Source organism: Adelges cooleyi, unplaced genomic scaffold, assembly GCF_023614345.1.
Source record: "Adelges cooleyi isolate 19-005CV unplaced genomic scaffold, UGA_ACOO_1.1 ACOO_flye_CR_arks_rails_tigmint_CR_PRNA_384, whole genome shotgun sequence".
Lineage (NCBI taxonomy): Eukaryota > Metazoa > Arthropoda > Insecta > Hemiptera > Adelgidae > Adelges > Adelges cooleyi.
This window is the reverse complement of record NW_026096061.1, coordinates 848,464-871,225: the sequence shown is the minus strand read 5'-3', so window position 1 is coordinate 871,225 and position 22,762 is coordinate 848,464. Positions and strand designations below refer to the sequence as shown.

The 22,762-nt window shown below is 29.0% G+C and overlaps 3 protein-coding genes and 2 long non-coding RNA genes across 6 annotated transcripts in view; 2 read left to right on the top strand and 3 right to left on the bottom strand.

Moving 5' to 3' along the window:
- LOC126841511 (uncharacterized) overlaps window positions 1-4,868 on the bottom strand; it is a 174,359-nt gene extending 169,491 nt beyond the window's left edge. Inside the window, exon 1 of the mRNA XM_050578057.1 lies at window positions 4,560-4,868. Coding sequence (XP_050434014.1) covers window positions 4,560-4,643 — 84 coding nt within the window. The 5' untranslated portion in view covers window positions 4,644-4,868. The remainder of the gene's footprint in view (window positions 1-4,559) is intronic.
- The window catches only part of LOC126841513 (uncharacterized), a 116,436-nt gene that overhangs the window by 53,095 nt on the left and 40,579 nt on the right, over window positions 1-22,762 (top strand). The gene's annotated exons all lie outside the window — the stretch shown is intronic.
- On the top strand, window positions 520-1,226 carry LOC126841514 (uncharacterized). Its single transcript, XR_007686182.1, has 2 exons — window positions 520-674; window positions 1,068-1,226. It is a non-coding gene; the product is annotated as an uncharacterized LOC126841514 (long non-coding RNA).
- Window positions 9,311-11,310, bottom strand: LOC126841510 (uncharacterized). Of its 2 annotated transcripts, none has more exons than XM_050578054.1 (5): window positions 11,002-11,310; window positions 10,763-10,901; window positions 10,584-10,657; window positions 9,650-9,812; window positions 9,311-9,427 (listed from the first exon to the last, which is right to left on the bottom strand). In XM_050578054.1, the coding sequence occupies exons 1-5, from the start codon at window positions 11,083-11,085 to the stop codon at window positions 9,366-9,368; spliced, it is 522 nt and encodes a 173-aa protein (XP_050434011.1). In that variant the 5' UTR covers window positions 11,086-11,310; the 3' UTR covers window positions 9,311-9,365. The 2 variants fall into 2 exon arrangements, with proteins under 2 accessions (XP_050434011.1, XP_050434012.1); XM_050578055.1 differs by having other exon boundaries at window positions 9,371-9,423.
- Window positions 15,675-18,444, bottom strand: LOC126841509 (uncharacterized). The gene is made up of 7 exons (XM_050578052.1): window positions 18,163-18,444; window positions 17,950-18,091; window positions 17,768-17,841; window positions 16,842-16,998; window positions 16,564-16,637; window positions 16,249-16,405; window positions 15,675-15,841 (listed from the first exon to the last, which is right to left on the bottom strand). Exons 1-7 carry the CDS (start codon window positions 18,244-18,246, stop codon window positions 15,780-15,782), a joined length of 750 nt encoding a protein of 249 aa, XP_050434009.1. The 5' UTR covers window positions 18,247-18,444; the 3' UTR covers window positions 15,675-15,779.

The following is a 22,762-nucleotide window of genomic DNA, read 5'->3' as shown; positions in this document are numbered from 1 at the left end:
TTGTATTTTCTTTCTGAAATTACAAAATATTATTATACATTTTTTAAATATAAATCTACATAATATTGACATAATAAATAAAAACTACAATACTATATTACAAGATAAAAAGCCCAATAGGTTGCTTGTGTGGAGATATTTAAAATATTGAAACCTTCTTTTTGACACGGAAAGGGAGAAATTAATTGATATAAAACATTTTTAACTACTATGAAATAAATCAGTGACATGGTAAAGATTTTGTTTTTTTTGGTGGGGGGGGGGGGTAGAAGTATGTTTAATTTAATAATAAAAATGTGTGTATTTTTGTTTTTAAATCACACATGGTATTTTAGGCTCTTGTTCAGCCACTTGATAAAAACTAGCTCCTCCCCCCCCTAAAAAAAAAAAAAATTACTTGTTGATTAAAATTGTATTTTTTTTTGTCAATGATCAATGATTATTGATTACTTTTACAAAATGATTAGTTATAATATTAACAACACTGCTATATTTTATTATACTGTTAAAAAAATAGAAAAAGATAAGAGCCATGATCGATATACACGATGTAAAGGAAAACGGCACATATAGCTTCAAGCAAATACGAGATGTAATCGCTGATTTAAAAATCGAAATTGAAGAAATAACCGTTCATTGTCCCAGTGATGAGCAATTAAAACAGCACTACTACAGTAATAAAAACAATATTAGAAACATATTCAATAAACGAGTCGAGTAAAATGTTGAAAAACAACTATTGCAAAGACATTTCATTACTTAAGTTTGCCATTTGTATAGCTTAAGTTAATTAATTTTTTTTAAACTAAAAAATTATAATCCGTATATTTACTAAACAATTTAAAAATGGGCCACCTTTTTTTGTTGTCCAAAAAAACAATTAGCAAAATGTGAGATATAAGATCATTTTTTTTTTTAAGAAAATTAAAAATTTCACACTAATATCGTATTATTTAAAAATTGCGTTATTATTGAGATGTTTTTCAAGCGTTCCACATTGTGATTTTCAACTCATTTGGCATGATTTGTTTGTTTAAAAAATTAATAATTATATTTTGTACTTTCAGACAAACAATACACTCTGGAAATAGTTGTATCTATCATCCTTGATAATTTATTTAAGGAGTAGTTGATTAACTGTTATTGAATTACTACATGCATGTAGTAAAACACATGTTCAATATTCATGTTGTCTTGATTGATTAATAAATTATTTTTTGCTCTTACATCTCGTTAGTCTTGTGATTTTTCGAAATGCAATTCTCAAGGCATTTGTGTCGATACTATTTCGGCGCGATGCCATTTAAGTGTATATCTAAATAAACATGTAAGTTTAAATTTTGTAAAAGATAATATGATAACCTCCTATGACCAAACGGAGGTAAAAAAAGTTAAGATGAATAGATAGTACAAACTAAAAAACCGATTATACTTCATTAATGTTTAATGGCATTTGTCTATTAACATGTTATTACTCTATTGGCCGATTTCAGGCAAGCGTTAAAAATGTTTTTAAATCATAAAATGGGTACTCAGTCATTTTTTGAAAACTGTTTGGTTTCAGATAACTACTTATCGAAGTTGTGATATTTATCATTTGCTTACCAAAAATAGTTGAAAGAAAATCAAACAAATATTTACATTTAACGTATCACAATGAGCCTGTTATCACATTTAAAATATCAAATCTGTATTGATATATTTATATTTTGTTTTTTGAAACACTCTCGGAAGACCCGTTCAACAGTGTTGAAATTGTTTTAAAATAGTAGAAATTTATTTGAATGAATGTAATTACTCTGTTTGACAAGGAAATCTCAAACAAAAGTTCTGTAAAAAATGTAATTGCATGTACAAAAAAAAATTGTACTACTTAATATTAACACTATAGGATTTGTAGATACAACTTGATAAAAAAAAAAAATACAAATGTTGACAAGTGTTTTGTCGGTTTTTAAATAGTATGTATTAAATATTATTCAATTTACTTTAAATTTGATATATTTTTTCTAATACTATTCAAGTAAAAAACAGTCATTCATTTATTAACATACTTATTATTTAATAATATTAAATTTTAATTTTTGTAATGTGATATGTTAAAAACAAGAACAAAGTAGTTTGTTCAACCTTCAAAGATTATATTCATTTTTTTAATATCATTCCAATTAGTATACAGGGTATTTGGAATTTTATAGACTATACATGGTTTTATATGATAATATACTAAAATTATTAAAAAATGTCTTATGTATAACCTTTTTGGTTTTTATCATACAATAATGTTTTATGTTGTTGTATTTTTCCCTATTCGGTGTAAAAATATAAGGAGTTAACTTGAAACTCAAGCAGCAACCTAGATTATATTTTAAAAACACATGTTAAGCTATATTTTTTTAAAAGACTTCAAACAACAAATAAAATGTTTATAACAACGCAAATAAAAAAACGTTGTTAAACATGTGTTGTTTACTCAAACGGGACGGTACAGTCATTACAAACCTAGTTAGTAGCTAGTAAAGATAACTTCACAGTCATCAACCATAGTAATACAATATTCTCATTACATTATAAAATCACCTCGAGTACTCTAAGCGAATAGTTTCAAAACTAACAATTAAGTATTCCGAATCCGAGTTTAATTTTGTTAAAAACTAACAATGCATTTAAAACACATTATACGGTTTTTCTGCGTCACGTTGTTTTTCTTACACGGTCAAGGTGCCCCTTCTGAAGCACAAGTTGTAAGTATAACGAACACTATTTATTTATGATTATATACATTCTATATTACAGTCCTATAGGTATAGTTTAAAGTTTAATTCTCATTATGAAAAATTATAGAATTTAGTTCGAGAGGAAGTCGCGACAAGAGTGGGACAAAATGAACTAAACTTTGATGAAATGGCAATTGTATTTAACGATATATCAGAGTTGCTCGACTCACCCGAAAGGCTCGTAAAAAGCGATGAATTGAAAATAGGTAATTAACAATAGACAAATATGTTTTTCTAGTATAACACATTGTTATTCTCAACTTTATTAGGCCTTTGATTTAAATGTATACTATAATACTTTGTTCTTTCAGCCTGTTCATATACGAAGCCGGAAGTCGAACGCTACGCCCGATCGATTGTGGGTTTTGATCATCCGGCTATATTGGTAAATAAAAACTACAGTACTATATTACAAGATAAAAGGCCCAATAGGTTGCTTGTGTGGAGATATTTAAAATATTGAAACCTTCTCTTTGACACAGAAAGGGAGAAATTAATTGATATAAAACCTTTTTAACTACTATGAAATAGATCAGTGACGTGGTTATGATTTTGTTTTTGGAGGGGGGGGGGAGATAGAAGTATTCCTGAGTAAACATAAAGTGGGGAGCAACGCCCCCTACACGCCTCATCCAAGTTTACTCTTTTTTTGAATATACCTACTATTGTACACAGTTATATATTTTATGTTATAATATACTTTATAGTTATATATATTTTTATAATATAATATACATTGAAAATTTGATACGAAATAACTTTTTTAAATAATAATTTTACAACAGAAGATCTATTTTTTGAGTTCTATTCGTCTTATATTTCTACGAACTGCCAACATGGCTAAGCCATTAAAATCTATCCTGTTTTAAGATAATTAATAGTTAATTACTATTAAAATGTACTGACAATTATTTAATCACAATGCATAAAATGTAAGCATGTTTTTGTTTTTACATCGTACATGGTATTTTAGGCTCTTGTTTAGCCACTTGATAAAAATTTAGCTCCTCCTCACTCAAAAAAAAAAAATGCCTTGTTGACTTAAATTTTATTTTTTTTGTCAATGATCAATGATTATTGATTACTTTTAGAAAATGATTAATTATAATATTAACAACACTGCTATATTTTATTATACTGTTAAACAAAATAGGAAAGGATAGCATACGTGATCGATGCGCACGATGAAAACCACAACGGAAAATATAACTACAAGCAAATACGAAATATAATCGCCGCTTTAAAACAAGAATTTGCCGTTTTGGAAATAACCGTACAATTTCCCAGTGATAAGCAAATTAAAGAGCGATTTTACAGTAATATAAAATAGAATAATATTCAATAAATGAGTCGAGAAAAATGTTGAAAAACTATTATTGCATAGACATTATCATTATTATGCCAATTCTTCGACTTGCTGCTTTGTATATAGGCCGTCTGAAAGTACAAAATATTATAGTATATTTTAATCAAAGGCCTAATATAGTTGAGAATTACAATGTATTATACTAGAAAAACATATTTGTCAATTGTTAATTACCCATTCTCAATCCATCGGTTTTTTCGAGTTTTACGCGTTTTTTGAACACATCTGCTATATAATTAAATGCATTTTGCAATTCATCAAAGCTAAATACATTTTTTTCCCCCATTAATCTCGCGACTTCGGCTCGAATCCAGTTCTATAATTTTTCATAATGAGAATTAAACTTTAAACTATGCCTATAGGACTGTAATATAGAATGTATATAATCATAAATAAATAGTGTTCGTTATACTTACAACTTGTGCTTCAGAAGGGGCACCTTGACCGTGTAAGAAATACAACGTGACGCAGAAAAACCGTATAATGTGTTTTAAATGCATTGTTAGTTTTTAACAAAATTAAACTCGGATTCGGAATACTTAATTGTTAGTTTTGAAACTATTCGCTTAGAGTACTCGAGGTGATTTTATAATGTAATGAGAATATTGTATTACTATGGTTGATGACTGTGAAGTTATCTTTACTAGCAATACCTTCTGTAAGAAAATACACTGTAGGAATGAGTGGCGGTGTCAAGTTTGTAACTATTGTACCGTCTCGTTGACGGTAAACAACACATGTGTAAGAACGTTTTTTATTTGCGTTGTGTGTAGTTTGTCAACCAAGCGCTCTTTTTCTGTTTTTTAGAAATACTTACTACACTCGCATTGGAAACCGTTTTCGTTCGGTTCGAAAGGGAAAATAATAAATAATTATTTCGCCCAACTAAGTTCTTACACAAAAAAATAAAAACCTACCATACAAAACAGTACCTTAGCTCCGCGTAAAAGCTGAACATAATATACTATATTTACATTTTTACAAGTTCATAATTTGTATAAATTTTTTTGCTCACAATTATCTTATCGATGCTAAAGAGATAATTTGAAAAATAAATTAGGGAAGTAAGGACGGGGGAAAGAAGAATATTGGGGGGGGGGGGTAAGAATCACTATAGGTTAGTGGAAATTTATCATGAGTATTTTTCGATTTGAAAATTCAAGATGTATCATTTACTGTGCAAACAAGTGTCCCACAATATATAACGTTTTAAAATTATTTGGAAAAAAAACCCCCGCCTTACCTAGTACTTACAAATAATAAATGAACACGTATCCATACCAATACAAAAAAATTGTAAAAAAAAAATGCTAGACTCCTAAACTGCATTTATTAAAACCGTATATCTTACAAAAAAACATATAATAGTTTTAAAACGTTAATTTTAACATTTAAAATTCACTACATTATCCACTAACCCCTTATTACGTTGGCTTATCAACGAGCCTCAACATTAGGTACATATTTATAGGAAATCATTAACGGATCGGAATTCTAAAATAGTACAATTATACAAAAAAAAATTGTCATTCAATCATCAGTACGAGAAGTATAATAAATGACGAAAACCCGAATGCAATGTAGGTTATCAAGTACTTTTGAGGGTAAAAAATGTATTCTGTATTGATAAAATATAAATATTTTATAAGTTTTTAGACTTTTTGCAGTATAAATTACCATAAAAGTTGAAAAAAAGGCAAAAAGTATTTGCGGGGGGAGCCGGATTTGAACCCGGTTACCCACTCACTACTGGGAAACCGATCACGCTCGACCGCATCACATTTCGTTTTTACAGGCGATTGTAAAATAGGTTTATTCAAGATATATCAAAACATTTGTAAATGTCAAAATTGATTAATAACATATTCTACATTGTATAAATAACTTATGTAGCAACGTATAGCTACATAAATTAAAGATTTCAGTTTATTTGGTATAGTAATATGTATACACCTTATTATCTGTTATTGTAGCAATCAAAAATTAAAAACAATGATTTTTTTCCTATTTGATTTGTTTTAGAAAAAATGTATCGATTTTAAAGTATATTGAATAATATTTAATACATACTAATTAAAAACCGATAATTTGTATTGTTTTTTTTTTTATCAAGTTGTATCTACAAATCCTATAGTGTTCACATTTAATAGCAATACAAGTTTTATTTTTTTTTTTATTAATATATTATTGTCAACGTTTTTTATTGAATTTAGTCATCATATAGATAATTATAATGTTAATGGTTAACTGTTAAGTTATACTCAATAAAACAAAAAATGTGTGTTACAATCAATAATGAAATGGGTTTATTTTATATATACACCTACTAAACTCTTTATTTTATAGTTTGTAAATTTAATTTTTACATTCCAGTTAATCAGTTCAAATTTGTCTGTGTTTACTACAGTAAATGTACAAATCAACAATATCAGTTTCAGTATTAAAATTTAAATTTGTATAATGTCCACATAGGAAGTACATGTATAGTTCATAAAAGTCTTATAAATAACATCTAGGCATGTATATGTCTTAATACACTCTATAACACAAAAACAATATAAATACAAACGTATTAACTAATAAGTGATGATTTCATTTATAAAAACCAAGAGTACAATTTTTTTTACATGCAATTAATTGTTTCACAGAACTTTTGTTTGAGATTTCCTTGTCAAACAGAGTTATTACTTTCTACTATTTTAAAACAATTTCAACACTGTTGAACGGGTCCTCCGAGAGTATTTCAAATAACAAAATATAAATATATCAATACACATTTGATATTTTGAGTGTGATACCACAGATTATATGAAAACAGATTGTTCACTCGGGCCTTTAACAATAGGATTACAAATAAGGCTCTATGATTGGCCCGCCAAAATCAGTGTGACCGTCTGAAGGGAATTTGTTTTTAAACGTGTTCGCGGGCTTTCGCATTTGTTAAATAATTGAGTTAAACAGAATGTTTCTCTTGTATTTACCAAACATTTTATAAATATTAATAACCATAATGATAATAGTAATTTAATAATATTATTCTTACAATTACAGTTGTTTTATATTATCTTACGCACTATATAGTATGACGTATCCAAGGGCAAAAATTTTAATTTCAATAGTAAATTACAATTAATAAATAATAATACATTTAATAATAAAACATTTTAAAATTCCCAATAAGTAAAAATATAATGCATTATAAACAATAAACATAACATATCCATACTTATTAGTATACAATTTTAATTATTTCTAACATAGAGAAATAGTAAGCTGTCCACCATATGGCATGACAACTGACAGAGCATTAATCAACTATGAATAGTATTGACACGAAGTATTTAATTACATTGTTATTGTTAAAATAATATCAATTCAAAAATAATGATAAATAAAATAATACAAATTATTGTAAAAAAGTATTAAACAACTAAAAGTGTTGCATATTTATATACCTAGTACATGTTTTAATATAACCAATTTTTTATTTACTCTTATTCTATAGGCTACTCAGATAAAAGTCTTGTCTTTAAAAGTATAATTGGTGTACAAAATGCGCATGCGCGCCTGCTAATAGGTTAAAATAAATAAAAAATAACGAACATGAAATAATTAGTAAAAATTAATTAAATCACAAAGGTCACATAAATGAAATAGTATACTTTTTAGTAAAATAGTATAAAAAACTGAAGTGCCGAATTTTTTTTCCCGTTTAACATGTTACGGATACATATGAGTTCTAACAACTGACAAATTTTCAACTTAAAGGTCCCAAAATTATGGCTCAAATACTAAAAAAATCTGTAACCATCCTAGGGGGGTGGGAAATGGGAATAATATAAATCCGACACCAGTCCAATTTTTGGTTATTTAAAAAAAATGTTTTGCCAGAACCATTTCCATTATTCTTAAAATGCAAACTGTATACAAGACTTAGATGCTATTTTAAGTATTACGAATGAAAACAAATTTAAATATAATAATATGTTTTAATAATTTTAATTTTTTTTGGTCAGAATAATAATGTTAACCAAAACATCACCTAGTATAAACTACAGGTGATTCATCTGATGTAAGACATTCATTTTTTCAGAAAATTAATTCCTTTAAAACTGTTTAAAAAATGTTAGTAATTGATTATTTATTGTTCATCAATCTGTTCATTTGCTATGAAAAAATGTATAAAATACATCATAAATTAAATATAAATTAGTAAATTACAGTCAATTAAAGATTGCTAATTAGCCATGAAGTGTTTCTTTTTTTAGAATTCATTCACATTCCGACATAAAATTAATTAATTCCCATTCCTCAATCCTTAAAACTAAATGTAATGCATTCATGATTGCATTCCTCTAAAAAGCAATGAAATCCAATAAATGCATTCTTTCCAACACTGATATATATATATCAGTGTTTAATAATGAAATGTTTTTGAGATAATGATAGAGTGTTATCGACGGGGTCAATATTATTACCTATATAACATTTATTATTTTTTTAACATTCAATATGGTAAATACACAGATTATATGAAATAATCATATAATTTGTGGTAAATACAAGTTCGATAATTTCGTTCCGGCTGACATGGCCACACTGGTTTCGGCGGAGTGCTTATCAGCTCATATTTTGTTTACATCGAGAGTGAACAATCTGTTTTCATATAATCTGTAGTGATACCGAGCTCATTGTGATAATATGTTAACTGTAAATAATTGTATGGGTTTTCTTTAAACTATTTTTAATAAGCAAATGATAAATATCACAACTTCGATAAGTAGTTATCTGAAACCAAACACTTATCAAACAATGACTGAGTACCCATTTTATGATTTAAAAACATTTTTAACGCTTGCCTGAAATCGGCCAATAGAGTAACACCATGTTAATAGACAAATGCCATTAAACATTAATGAAGTATAATCGGTTTTTTAGTTTGTGCTATCTCTTTATCTAAACTTTTTTTACCTCCGTTTGGTCATAGGAGGTTATCATATTATCTTTTACAAAATTTAAACTTACATGTTTATTTAGATATAAGTTTAAATGGCATCGCGCCGAAATAGTATCGACACAAATGCCTTGAGAATTGCATTTCGAAAAATCACAAGACTAACGAGATGTAAGAGCCAAAATAATTTATTAATCAATCAAGACAACATTAATATTGAACATGTGTTTTACTACATGCATGTAGTAATTCAATAACAGTTAATCAACTACTCCGTAAATAAATTATTCAAGATGAGTGTTTCAACGTCTTTTGCACTGTATTTTCTGTCTGAAATTACAAAATATTATTATACATTTTTTAAACAAATAAATCATGCCAAATAAGTTGAAAATCACAATGTGGGACTTTTGAAAAACATCTCAATAATAAAAATACTAAATATTACGATATTAGTTTGCAATTTATAATTTTCTTTTCAAAAATAAAAATAAATGATCTTGTATCTCGCATTTTGCTAATCTTAATCATATTATTCTATTTTTTTATTACTGTAATATAGCTCTTTTAATTGCTTATCACTGGGAAATTGTTCGGTTATTTCCAATGCGGCAAATTCTTGTTTTAAAGCGGCGATTACATTTCGTATTTGCGTGTAGCTATATTTTCCGTTTTGGTTTACATCGTGCGAATTGATCACGTATGTTATCCTATCCTATTTTTTTTAACAGAATAATAAAATATAGCAGTGTTGTTAATATCATAATTAATCATTTTTTAAAAGTAATCAATAATCAATGATCATTGACAAAAAAAAAAAAAATTTAAATCAACACGTAATTGTTTTTTTTTTTGAGGGAGGAGGAGCTAAATTTTTATCAAGTGGCTAAACAAGAGCCTAAAATACCATGTACGATGTAAAAACAAAAACATGCTTACATTTTATGCATTGTGATTAAATAATTGTCAATACATTTTAATAGTAATTAACTATTAATTGTCTTAAAACAGGATAGATTTTAATGGATTATCCATGTTGGCAGTTCGTAGAAATATAAAACGAATAGAACTCGAAAAATAGATCTTCTGTTGTAAAATTATTATTTAAAAAAGTTATTTTGTATCAAATTTTCAATGTATATTATATTATAAAAATATATATAACTATAAAGTATGTTATAACATAAAATATATAACTGTGTACAATAGTAGGTATATTCAAAAAAAGAGTAAACTTGGATGAGGCGTGTAGGGGGCGTTGCTCCCCACTTTATGTTTACTCAGGAATACTTCAATCTCCCCCCCCCCTCCAAAAACAAAATCATAACCACGTCACTGATCTATTTCATAGTAGTTAAAAATGTTTTATATCAATTAATTTCTCCCTTTCTGTGTCAAAAAGAAGGTTTCAATATTTTAAATATCTCCACACAAGCAACCTATTGGGCCTTTTATCTTGTAATATAGTACTGTAGTTTTTATTTACCAATATAGCCGGATGATCAAAACCCACAATCGATCGGGCGTAGCGTTCGACTTCCGGCTTCGTATATGAACAGGCTGAAAGAACAAAGTATTATAGTATACATTTAAATCAAAGGCCTAATAAAGTTGAGAATAACAATGTGTTATACTAGAAAAACATATTTGTCTATTGTTAATTACCCATTTTCAATCTATCGCTTTTTCCGAGCCTTACGCGTGAGTTGAGCAATTTTGCTATATCGTTAAATACAGTTGCCATTCCATCAAAGTTTAATACATTTTGTCCCACTCTTGTCGCGACTTGCTCTCGAACAAAATTCTATAATTTTTCATAATGAGAATTAAACTTTAAACTATACCTATTGGACTGTAATATAGAATGTATATAATCATAAATAAATAGTGTTTATTATACTTACAACTTGTGCTTCAGAAGGGGCACCTTGACCGTGCATGAAATACAACGTGACGCAGAAAAACAGTATAATGTTTTTTAAATGCATTGTTAGTTTTTAACAAAATTAAACTCGGATTCGGAATATTTAATTGTTAGTTATGAAACTATTCGAGAGTAGTACTCGCGGTGATTTTATAATGCAATGGGAATATTGTATTACTATGGTTGATGACTGTGAAGTTATCTTTACTAGCAATACCTTCTGTAAGAAAATACACTGTAGGAATGAGTGGCGGTGTCAAGTTTGTAACTATTGTACCGTCTCGTTGACGGTAAACAACACATGTGTAAGAACGTTTTTTATTTGCGTTGTGTGTAGTTTGTCAACCAAGCGCTCTCTTTCTGTTTGTATTTTAGAAATACTTACTTCACTCGCATTGGAAACCGTTTTCGTTCGGTTCGAAAGGGAAAATAATAAATAATTTTTTCGCCCAACTAAGTTCTTACACAAAAAAACAAAAACCTACCATACAAAACAGTACCTCAGTTCAGCTCCGCGTGGAAGCTGAACATAATATACTATATTTACATTTTTACAAGTTCATAATTTGTATACATTTTTTTTGCTCACAATTATCTTATCGATGCTAAAGAGATAATTTGAAAAATAAATTAGGGAAGTAAGGACGGGGGAAAGAAGAATATTGGGGGGGGGGGGGTGTAAGAATCACTATAGGTTAGTGGAAATTTATCATGAGTATTTTTCGATTTGAAAATTCAAGATGTATCATTTACTGTGCATACAAGTGTCCCACAATATATAACGTTTTAAAATTATTAGGAAAAAAAACTCCCGCCTTACCTAGTACTTACAAATAATAAATGAACACGTATCCATACCAATACAAAAAAATTGTAAAAAAAAAAATGCTAGACTCCTAAACAGCATTTGTTAAAACCGTATATCTTACAAAAAAACATATAATAGTTTTAAAACGTTAATTTTAACATTTAAAATTCACTACATTATCCACTAACCCCTTATTACGTTGGCTTATCAACGAGCCTCAACATTAGGTACATATTTATAGGAAATCATTAACGGATCGGAATTCTAAAATAGTGCACTTATACAAAAAAAATTGTCATTCAATCATCAGTACGAGAAGTATAATAAATGACGAAAACCCGAATGCAATGTAGGTTATCGAGTACTTTTGAGGGTAAAAAATGTATTCTGTAGTGATAAAATATAAATATTTTATAAGTTTTTAGACTTTTTGCAGTATAAATTACCATAAAAGTTGAAAAAAAAGGCAAAAAGTATTTGCGGGGGTAGCCGGATTTGAACCCGGTACCCACTCACTGCTGGGAACAGATCACGCTCGACCGCATCACATTTCGTTTTACCGGCGATCGTAAAATAGGTTTATTTAAAATGTATCAAAAGATATGTAAATGTGAAAGTCGATTAATAACATATTAGTATAAATAACTTATGTAGCAACGTATAGCTACATAAATTAAAGATTTCAGTTTATTTGATAGAGTAATATGTATCTTCTTCTTCGGTTTTTCAGAAGCCATTGAGGCCCATTACCGCAACACAAATTAGCTTCCACCTGTCTCTATCCTGTGCTACTGCTTTTAATGTTGTATTCCAATTTCTTGTAAAGTCTTTTTTACTTTGTCTATCCATCTTTGTTTTGGTCTGCCTAGTGGTCTTTTCCCAAGGGGTTTCCATTTTAATACCGCTTTCATTAGGCTATTTGACCTCCATACGTGGCCAGCCCATGCGATTCTTCTATATTGTAATACTGCTACTATGTCCGGTTCTTTATATAGCGGTTGTAATTCTATTTTGCTTCTATTTTCATATTGTTGTGTGATATTATTTCTTTTTGGCCCATATATTCTTCGTAGTATTCGTCTTTCAAAGATTGCTATTTTGTCTTCGTCTCCTTTGGTCGTTGGCCATGTTTCACAAGCATATAAAAGAACTGGTCTGATAATTACTTTGTAAAGTGTAATTTTCGATTTGATTGATACTTGTTTTGATTTAAATATGCTCGTTAACCCATAATAGCATTTACTCGCTGCAGTCGTTCTTATATTAATTTCTTCGTGATTATTATTTTTGCTATTTATTGTAACACCCAGATATTAAAAACTATGTACCCTTTCAAACTTAAAATCCTCAACTTCTATATGTTCTCCATGATTTTCTCGTCTTGATATTACCATACATTTAGTCTTTGATTCGTTGATTTGTAATCCGATGTCTTTACTATTTTTTATTAGCTCCTTCGTGCCCATTATTACTTCTTGTTTATTTGATCCTAATATGATAGTATCATCTGCATACGCTAAAATTCCGCATTGTCTTATGTTATCATCCAAGTTCAACCCATCATACTTGCTCTTCGTTTTATTTACTACCGTTTCTAGTGCTATATTAAAGAGTACTGGGGATAACGCATCTCCCTGTCGGAGTCCAGTCTTAACTTCAAATTCATCTGACATATGTTGGTTGAATTTAATTTTACATCTCGTTTTATCCATGCATAGTTTAATCATTTTCACTGTTTTGGACGGTATTCCAAAGGTTATGAGTGCATTCCATAGCACTTCCCTATTGACTGAATCATATGCTTGTTTATAGTCAACAAAAGTAGTAATATGTACTAGTACATATTACACTACATTGAGTAATATGTATACACCTTATTATCTGTTATTGTAGCCATCAAAAATTAAAAACAATGATTTTTTTCCTATTTGATTGGTTTTAGAAAAAATGTATCAATTTCAAAGTATATTGAATAATATTTAATACATACTATTTAAAAACCGATAATTTGTTTTTTTTTTTATCAAGTTCTATTCTACAAATCCTATAGTGTTAACATTTAATAGCAATATGTTTTATTTATTTTTATTATTAATGTATATTGTCAATGGTTTTTATTGAATTTAGTCATCATGTAGATAATTATAATGTTAATGGTTAACTGTTAAGTTATACACAATGAAAAAAAAATGTATATTACAATCAATAATGGAACGGGTTTATTTTAAAATATATACTTCCCAAACACTTTATATTATAGTTTGTAAATTTAATTTTTACATTCCAGTTAATTAGTTCAAATTTGTCTGTGTTTACTACAGTAAATGTACAAATCAACAATATCAGTTTCAGTATTAACATTTAAATTTTGTATAATGTCCACATAGGAAGTACATGTATAGTTCATAAAAGTCTTATAAATAACATATAGGCATGTATATGTCTTAATACACTCTATAACACAAAAACAATATAAATACAAACATATTAACTAATAAGTGATGATTTCATTTATAAAAATCAAGAGTACAATTTTTTTTACATGCAATTAATTGTTTCACAGAACTTTTGTTTGAGATTTCCTTGTCAAACAGAGTAATTACTTTCACTCAAATTACTTTCTAATATTTTAAAACAATTTCAACACTGTTGAACGGGTCCGCCGAGAGTGTTTCAAATAACAAAATATAAATACATCAATACAGATTTGATATTTTATATGTATGTTAACTGTTAATATTTGTTTGATTTTCTTTAAACTATTTTTGGTAAGCAAATGATAAATATCACAACTTCGATAAGTAGTTGTATAAAACCAAACACGTATCAAACAATGACTGAGTACCCATTTTTTGATTTAAAAACATTTTTAACGCTTGTCTGAAATCGGCCAATAGAGTAATACCATGTTAACAGATAAATGCCATTAAATATTATTGAAGTATAATACGGTTTGAATTAATATTTAATTTGAAACTAAAATTAAAATTGAATAATATTTAATACATACTATCTAAAAACCGACAAAAAAATTGTCAACATTTGTATTGTTTTTTTTTATCAAGTTATATCTACAAATCCTATAGTGTTAATATTTAATAGCAATACAAGTTTTATTTTTTTTATTATTAATATATGTATTGTCAATGTTTTTTATTGAATTTAGTCATCATATAGATAATTATAATGTGAATGGTTAAGTTATGCTCAATGAAAAAAAAATGTATATTACAATCAATAATGGAATGAGTTTAATTTCAAATATACACTTCCTAAACTCTTTATTTTATAGTTTGTAAATTTAATTTTTACATTCCCGTTAATTAGTTAAAATTTGTCTGTATTTACTACGGTAGATATACAAATCAACAATATAAGTTTCAGTATAACGTTTACATAACGGTGTAATGTATAACTAACCAATACAAAATGATATTTTATATTTATTTAGTTTTGAGGCATAATTTAAAAAAAAAAAAACATATCATCCCATTTGAAAATCGAAAGTTAATATCTATATCATCGATCTGGGAGGGCGTAACCGTAAAAAAAAATGTAGAAAATTGAGATCACTTAGAATAAGAAAGTTTAAAATTGAATGGTTCACGATAAGTGGATCACCCTGTACATAGTGACATTGGACAAATCTGTTTTTAAGTTTGTGCTATTTATTTATCTAAACTTTTTTACCTACGTTTGGTCATATGAGGTTATCATATTATCTTTTATAAAATTTAAATTCGCATGTTTATTTAGATATACACTTAAATGGCATCGCGCCGAAATAGTATCGACAAAAATGTCTTGAAAATTGCATTTTGAAAAATCACAAGACTAACGAGATATAAGAGCAAAAATAATTTATTAATCAATCAAGACTACATTAATATTGAATATGTGCTTTACTACGTGCATGCAGTAATTTAATAACAGTTAATATTATAAATAAACTATTCGGTAAGTAAATTATTAATGATGATTGTTACAACGTCTTCCGTAGTGTATGTGGTGTCTGAAATTACAAAATATTATTATGAATTTTTTAAACAAACAAAACATGCCAAATGAGTTGAAAATAACAACGTGGAACACTTTAAAAACATCTCAATAATAACGCAATATTAAATAAACGAAATCAGTGTGAAATTTATAATTTTCTTTCCCAAAAAAAAAAAAAAAATAATAATAAATAATGATCTTGTATCTCACATTTTTCTAATCGTTTTTTTTTACATTTTCAAAAGAAGGGAGCCTGTTTTTTTAATTTTTTTAGTACATATACGAGTTATGATTTTGTAGTTTAAAAAAAATTATTTATTCACAGCTATACGACTTTATTAATGAAATGTCTTTGCAATAGTTGTTTTTCAACATTTTACTCGACTCGTTTATTGAATATTATTCTATTGTTTTTATTACTGTAGTAGTGCTGTTTTAATTGCTCATCACTGGGGCAATGAACGGTTATTTCTTCAAATTCGATTTTTAAATCAGCGATTACACTTCGTACTTGCTCGAAGCCATAGGTGCCGTCTTCTTTTTCATCGTGTAAATTTACCACGTTTGTTATCTTTTCCTATTGTTAAAAGAGTATAATTAGTACCCGTTATAGTTATAAGAATGTAACCTGTCTTGCATAGAACAATTGAAATATTCAATATTTTAAATATCTCCTTACACGAGCAACCTAACGGGCCTCATATCTTGTAATATAGTATTGTAGTTTTTATTTACCAATACAGCCGGATCTTCTGAACGCACGTACAATTGCGCCAATTCTTCGACTTGCTGCTTTGTAAAAAACCGGTCTGAAAGTACAAAATATTATAGTATCTTTTAACCGAAAGCCTGATGAATTGAGAAAAACAATGTGGAACGCTTGAAAAACATCTTAATAATAACGCAATATTAAATTACACGATAGTAGTGTGAAATTTATAAATGTCTTTGCAATAGTTTTTCAACATTTCAACTCGACTCATTTATTGAATATTATTCTATTGTTTTATTACTGGAATAGATCTCTGTGATTTCTTCATCATTGGGATAATGAGGGGTTATTTCTTCAACTTCGATTTTTATATCACCGATTACTCCTTTGAGTTGCTCAAGACAATATATGCCGTCTCCCTTTACATCATGTCTGTTGACCACGTATGCTATCCTTTCCTATTTTTTTTAACAGTATAATAAAATATAGCAGTGTTGTTAATATTATAATTAATCATTTTGTAAAAGTAATCGGTAATCATTGATCATTGACAAAAAAAATAAAATTTAAGTCAACTAATTTTTTTTTTTTTTTTGAGGGGGGGAGCTAAATATTTATTAAGGGCCTAAACAAGAGCCTAAAATACCATGTGCGATGTAAAAACAAAAACATGCTTACATTTTATGCATTGTGATTAAATAATTGTCAATACATTTTAATAGTAATTAACTATTAATTATCTTAAAACAGGATAGATTTTAATGGCTTAGCCATGTTGGCAGTTCGTAGAAATATAAGACGAATAGAACTCAAAAAATAGATTTTCTGTTGTAAAATTATTATTTAAAAAAGTTATTTTGTATTAAATTTTCAATGTATATTATATTATAAAAATATATATAACTATAAAGTATGTTATAACATAAAATATATAACTGTGTACAATAGTAGGTATATTCAAAAAAAGAGTAAACTTGGATGAGGCGTGTAGGGGGCGTTGCTCCCCACTTTATGTTTACTCAGGAATACTTCAATCTCCCCCCCCCCTCCAAAAACAAAATCATAACCACGTCACTAATCAATTTCATAGTAGTTAAAAATGTTTTATATCAATTGAATTCTCCCTTTCCGTGTCAAAAAGAAGGTTTCAATATTTTAAATATCTCTTTACACAAGCAACCTAACGGGCCTCATATCTTGTAATATAGTATTGTAGTTTTTATTTACCAATACAGCCGGATCTTCTGAACGCACGTACGACCGGGCCAATTCTTCGATTTGCTCCTTTGTATATAAACGGGCTGAAAGTACAAAATATTATAGTATAATATCTTTTAAGTAAAGGCCTAATGAGTTGAGAACAAACAATGGGTTATACTAGAAAAACATACTCGTCTATTGTGTATTACCTATTTTCAATTCTTCGGTTTTTTCGAGCTTTACGCGTGAGTTGAGCATCTCTGATATATCGTTAAATATAGTTTGCATTCCATCAAAGTTCAATATATTTTGCCCCCCCGCTCTTTCCAAGACTTTTTCTCGAATCCAGTCCTATTTTTTTTCATAATGAGAATTTATAACGTATAGAGTCATAAAATATAAATAGTGCTCTTTATACTTACAATCACTACAGTATCGATGACACCTTGACATTGCAAGAAATATAACGTGACGCAGAAAAACGGTATAAAATGTTTTAAATGCATTGTTAGTTTTTAACAAAATTAAACTCGGATTCGGAATACTTGATTTGTTAGTTTTGAAACTATTCGATAATAGTACTCGAGGTGATTTTATAATGCAATGGGAATATTGAGCCACCGTGGTTGATGACTGTGAAGTTATCTTTACTAGCAATACCTTCTGTAAGAAAATACACTGTAGGAATGAGTGGCGGTGTCAAGTTTGTAACCATTGTACCGTCTCGTTGACAGTAAACAACACATGTGTAAGAACATTTTTTATTTGCGTTGTATGTCGTGTGCCATCCAAGCACTCTTTTTCTGTTGGTTTTTTAGAAATACTTACTACACTCGCATTGGAAACCGTTTTCGTTCGGTTCGAAAGGGAAAATAATAAATAATTTTTTGGCCCAACTAAGTTCTTACACAAAAAAAAAATAAAAACCTACCATACAAAACAGTACCTTAGCTCCGCGTAAAAGCTGAACATAGTATACTATATTTACATTTTTACAAGTCCATAATTTGTATAAATTTTTTTTGCTCACAATTATCTTATCGATGCTAAAGAGATAATTTGAAAAAGAAATTAGGGGAGTAAGGACGGGGCGAAGAATAATATTGGGGGGGGGGGGGGTGTCGCATAGGAATCACTATAAGTTAGTGCAAATTTATCGAGAGTTTTTTTCGATTTGAAAATTCGAGGTGTATCATTTACTGTGCATACAAGTGTTCCACAATATGTAACGCTTACCTAGTACTTACAAATAATAAATGAACACGTACCTATATTCCAATACAACAAAATTGTGAAAAAAAATTTGCTAGACTCCTAAACAGCATTTATGAAAACCGTATATCTTACAAAAAAACATTTATAATAGTTTTAAAATTTTAATTATTACATTTGAAATTCGCTACATTATCCACTTACCTCTTAATATTTTGCCCTTTCAACGAGCCACAACATTAGGGACATATTTATAGGAATTTCTATCATATGCTAAATTATATAGAACTAGGTTAGGTATATTATTCAGTTCTTCTAGCCAATTATTTACCGGTGGTAATCACTTTCAAGCGAATGCTACGGTGCGAATCTGTGGCCACTTTGTGATGGTCTGATTGTAATGATATCACATTGAGATTTAAAAAATTTATATGATCCAACTTTGCTGACTTATTCTATAAAGTACCGATTTAGACTGTACTTGAAATGAACCGTCCTACATGTATAACATAATATTTCCTATGGCTATTGCAATAATTACAAGCAGAGTTGTGCATCATCATTCGAATAAAACATTATCTAGATAATACATTATTCGAGTAAAAGTTATTCGAATAACGTTCAACTATATTATTTAAGTAGTTTTCAATTAATTATTTTTTTAAACATTATTTCTCACAAATCTAATGTAGGATTATACTACATTTACAAAATATATAAAAAACAGTATGTAAAGGTAAACTTATTGCAAAAATGACTATTCGAATAAGAATATGCACAGCAACATCGAAGCTAAAAATTAAAAAACAGCTCCGACAAAATATTATTATTCAATAACCATATCATTAGTGTACAACATAATGATGTATAGAATTTAAAATATTTTGTTTTTCGTTCACACAATCGGTGGATGCGATGAGCTGTTGCGGTTTAAAGTTTCCCAGGATAAAAAAAAAAATGACTAATTACAAAAATGATGTTTTCATCATACCACTATATATATATATAAATATAAATATGTACTGCCGTCGGTTTATATTAATTTACATTGTTAAATTCGTATAGTCGGCCGATTAGCTATTATACCTACATAATATATTGCATGGAGATTGAAGACCACACGCAGCAAATAAGTTATAAAGAAAATAGATCCTATGTATATAATATTATTACATACCTACCTACTTACTGTAGGTAGCGCGTTAAACAATCTGGTTGTTGTTTGAGACGGGGGCCCGTCGAACAAATATAATAGGTACTTCTGACAATTTCTTACACTGACCCCAGGGCACTTGGACACAAAAAACCTAAGAGTTTCACCATATTCGGTCGGCGGTGGCTCAATCATAATTACCGTACAATTATAATTATTAATATTAGCGGCCAAGTCGCACGCTAGGCACTCCCCGACCACTCCGACCAGGGGGACCGACAGTATTAATAATAATGATAATAGCTGCATGATAGCTGTATGTGTACTTGATTATCATTCGCCACCGACTGGGTACAAAATTATGATATTATTATACATTATTATGTAATAACATATTTATATTATTATCCAATTCTTGCCGGCCACGGTGATATCGTTACTATATTATATTACACAAAATATAATATACAATCGGACTTTCTCTTCTCGTTGCTGTATCTCACATACAAACACACATTTCGCGTTACTCGCTTGTGTGGATCCGCTACCATTCATCTTGATCATACACGACTCGTTTGTACATATTATACTTCTCTCCCCCGAGGCGTCCGATTCCGTGTACAACACAATTTAACGCCAATTTTTCCACTCTCGCCCGTCTTCTCGGTTGTCTTTTTATCATAATATAATATATGTAGGTAGTGCTCTATTCCTACGGCCGCATATAAGGAGACGGTCTCGCCTATATTCCTTCGTACATACGACGGCTTTCTCGAACCGTCACTCTCCAAAGGGTGCCAAACTTCTCTCAAAACGTTCAACTTTACACCTAAGCCAATACCGTCTTGTCCACCGCTCTAATGGTCAGACAAACGGTTCACTAGTGTTACCATAATAATATATATTGTATATTAGACTGTCAAAAATAAATTGTATTGGTTATTAAAATTTCGACCTTCTATAGCTACGGACTTTAAGGCTAAAAAATATATTTCAGCAAGTTACAGCTCCTTTTTTTTATCTATTTATGCATGTGTACAATTATTAACATTCTGTAACAGAGTGGATGTAAGGTTGAATATTTTTCAAGTGCACAAATTTGTGGAAAAATTCAAATTTACCATGTTATTGCTCCTCTTGTGTCATTTCTGTCCCTGTCATAGTTATTCGAATAACAGAATTTGAAATTATTCGAATAACATATCATTCGAATAATTATTTTTTCAACTATTCGAATAACTTTTACTCGAACAATGTGTTATCCAGATGCAAATTATCTAGATGATGTTTTTGATTCGATTGACGGCCAACTCCGAACGCTGTGCGTGCAAAATACCGTTAATGTATTATTGTAATAATATGCGATCCGGGAAAACCCGAGCAAGTACATAATCCCCCACGTAGATTTATATGCCACACCGACCGAAAAATAGGCGGACAATAGTGATTGGATGCACTAGTATATTAAGTACTACTACTTGCGGTCATGAAATTTTTATACGCCGGATGGAACACCGTCGGTACACTCGTGTACATAAAGCAATGGTGTACGGCATCACATATATATATATATATATAATATTGGCAATGATCATATTTATACGGTTGTTTAAAGGTTTAGCCAAGGGCCGTTCCCGATAATTCCCTGGCGGCCAATAAATTCAACCCCCGTTGCGGCGGCGTTGTGTTTCTGCTATTTTTCAATTTTTTTTTTCTCTTCTTTCCTACTTCCTTTATTTAGTAGGTACGTATAAAAAATGTATATAATATACACACGTATGTTTTATTTTTTTGCCCTTTACATTCCAAGGATGCACGCACGCACGCCGGCCGGATGGTGCACTATACTGGCCGCCGCTTCTTCGTTGTTTATGGCTACAATTCATCGGCTCTCCAATCGCTCTGGATGTGTGCCGTCCCCCCCGCGGAGAGTGTTTTTTTTTTTTTTATTTACACACAAGTGCACATAAAGTTTTACGTAGGTCAATATAGTTTTACGACGATTTTACATTATCGAAACGTGTATAATATGTAAAAAAACACAAGACTTGTGCGGAAATTACATTTTTATTTTTCAAACCAAACCGTTTTAAATCACAAGGTCGCCCGGCCGGAGTTGTGCACAATCATCATCATCATTCGAATAAATTGTTATCCAAATAATCATCTATAGATATCACATTGTCCATGTTAAAGTTATTCGAATGATTTTTCATTCGAATATTCCAAACATAATTATTCGAATGAAAAGTTATTCGAATAATTTCAAATTCTGTTATTCGAATGAAAAATTAATCGAATAATTTCAAATTCTGTTATTCGAATGAAAAATTAATCGAATAATTTCAAATTCTGTTATTCGAATGAAAAATTAATCGAATAATTTCAAATTCTGTTATTCGAATGAAAAATAAATCGAATAATTTCCCAAAATTGTATTTATATACAAATGAAATTCTTTAGGCTTTTCTAGAAACTCCAGAAAATAATTACAATAATAAAACATCCAGTTATTGTTTGACATAAAGAGACATTTAAATATATGTATACATTAACATTAATGCTGATTCTTGTAGAACATAACATAGGGATGGTTTTCTTACTGAGTTTATAGGGTAAATAAAACGGGGCAAGTCCACCTAAACTTGGTTCTCATC

Bases quoted from the DNA above. Each gene is read 5' to 3' on its own strand.
- LOC126841510 (XM_050578054.1), bottom strand. From the start codon at position 11,085: ATGCATTTAAAAAACATTATACTGTTTTTCTGCGTCACGTTGTATTTC. The intron at 10,902-11,001 runs GTAAGTATAATA...GAAAAATTATAG, and splicing joins CCCCTTCTGAAGCACAAGTT to AATTTTGTTCGAGAGCAAGT. The intron at 9,813-10,583 runs GTAAATAAAAAC...TAAAAAAAATAG, and splicing joins TTGATCATCCGGCTATATTG to GATAGGATAACATACGTGAT.
- LOC126841509 (XM_050578052.1), bottom strand. From the start codon at position 18,246: ATGCATTTAAAACATTTTATACCGTTTTTCTGCGTCACGTTATATTTC. The intron at 16,406-16,563 runs GTAAATAAAAAC...TTTTAACAATAG, and splicing joins CAGAAGATCCGGCTGTATTG to GAAAAGATAACAAACGTGGT. The intron at 15,842-16,248 runs GTAATAAAAACA...TTGTAATTTCAG, and splicing joins ATTAAAACAGCACTACTACA to ACACCACATACACTACGGAA.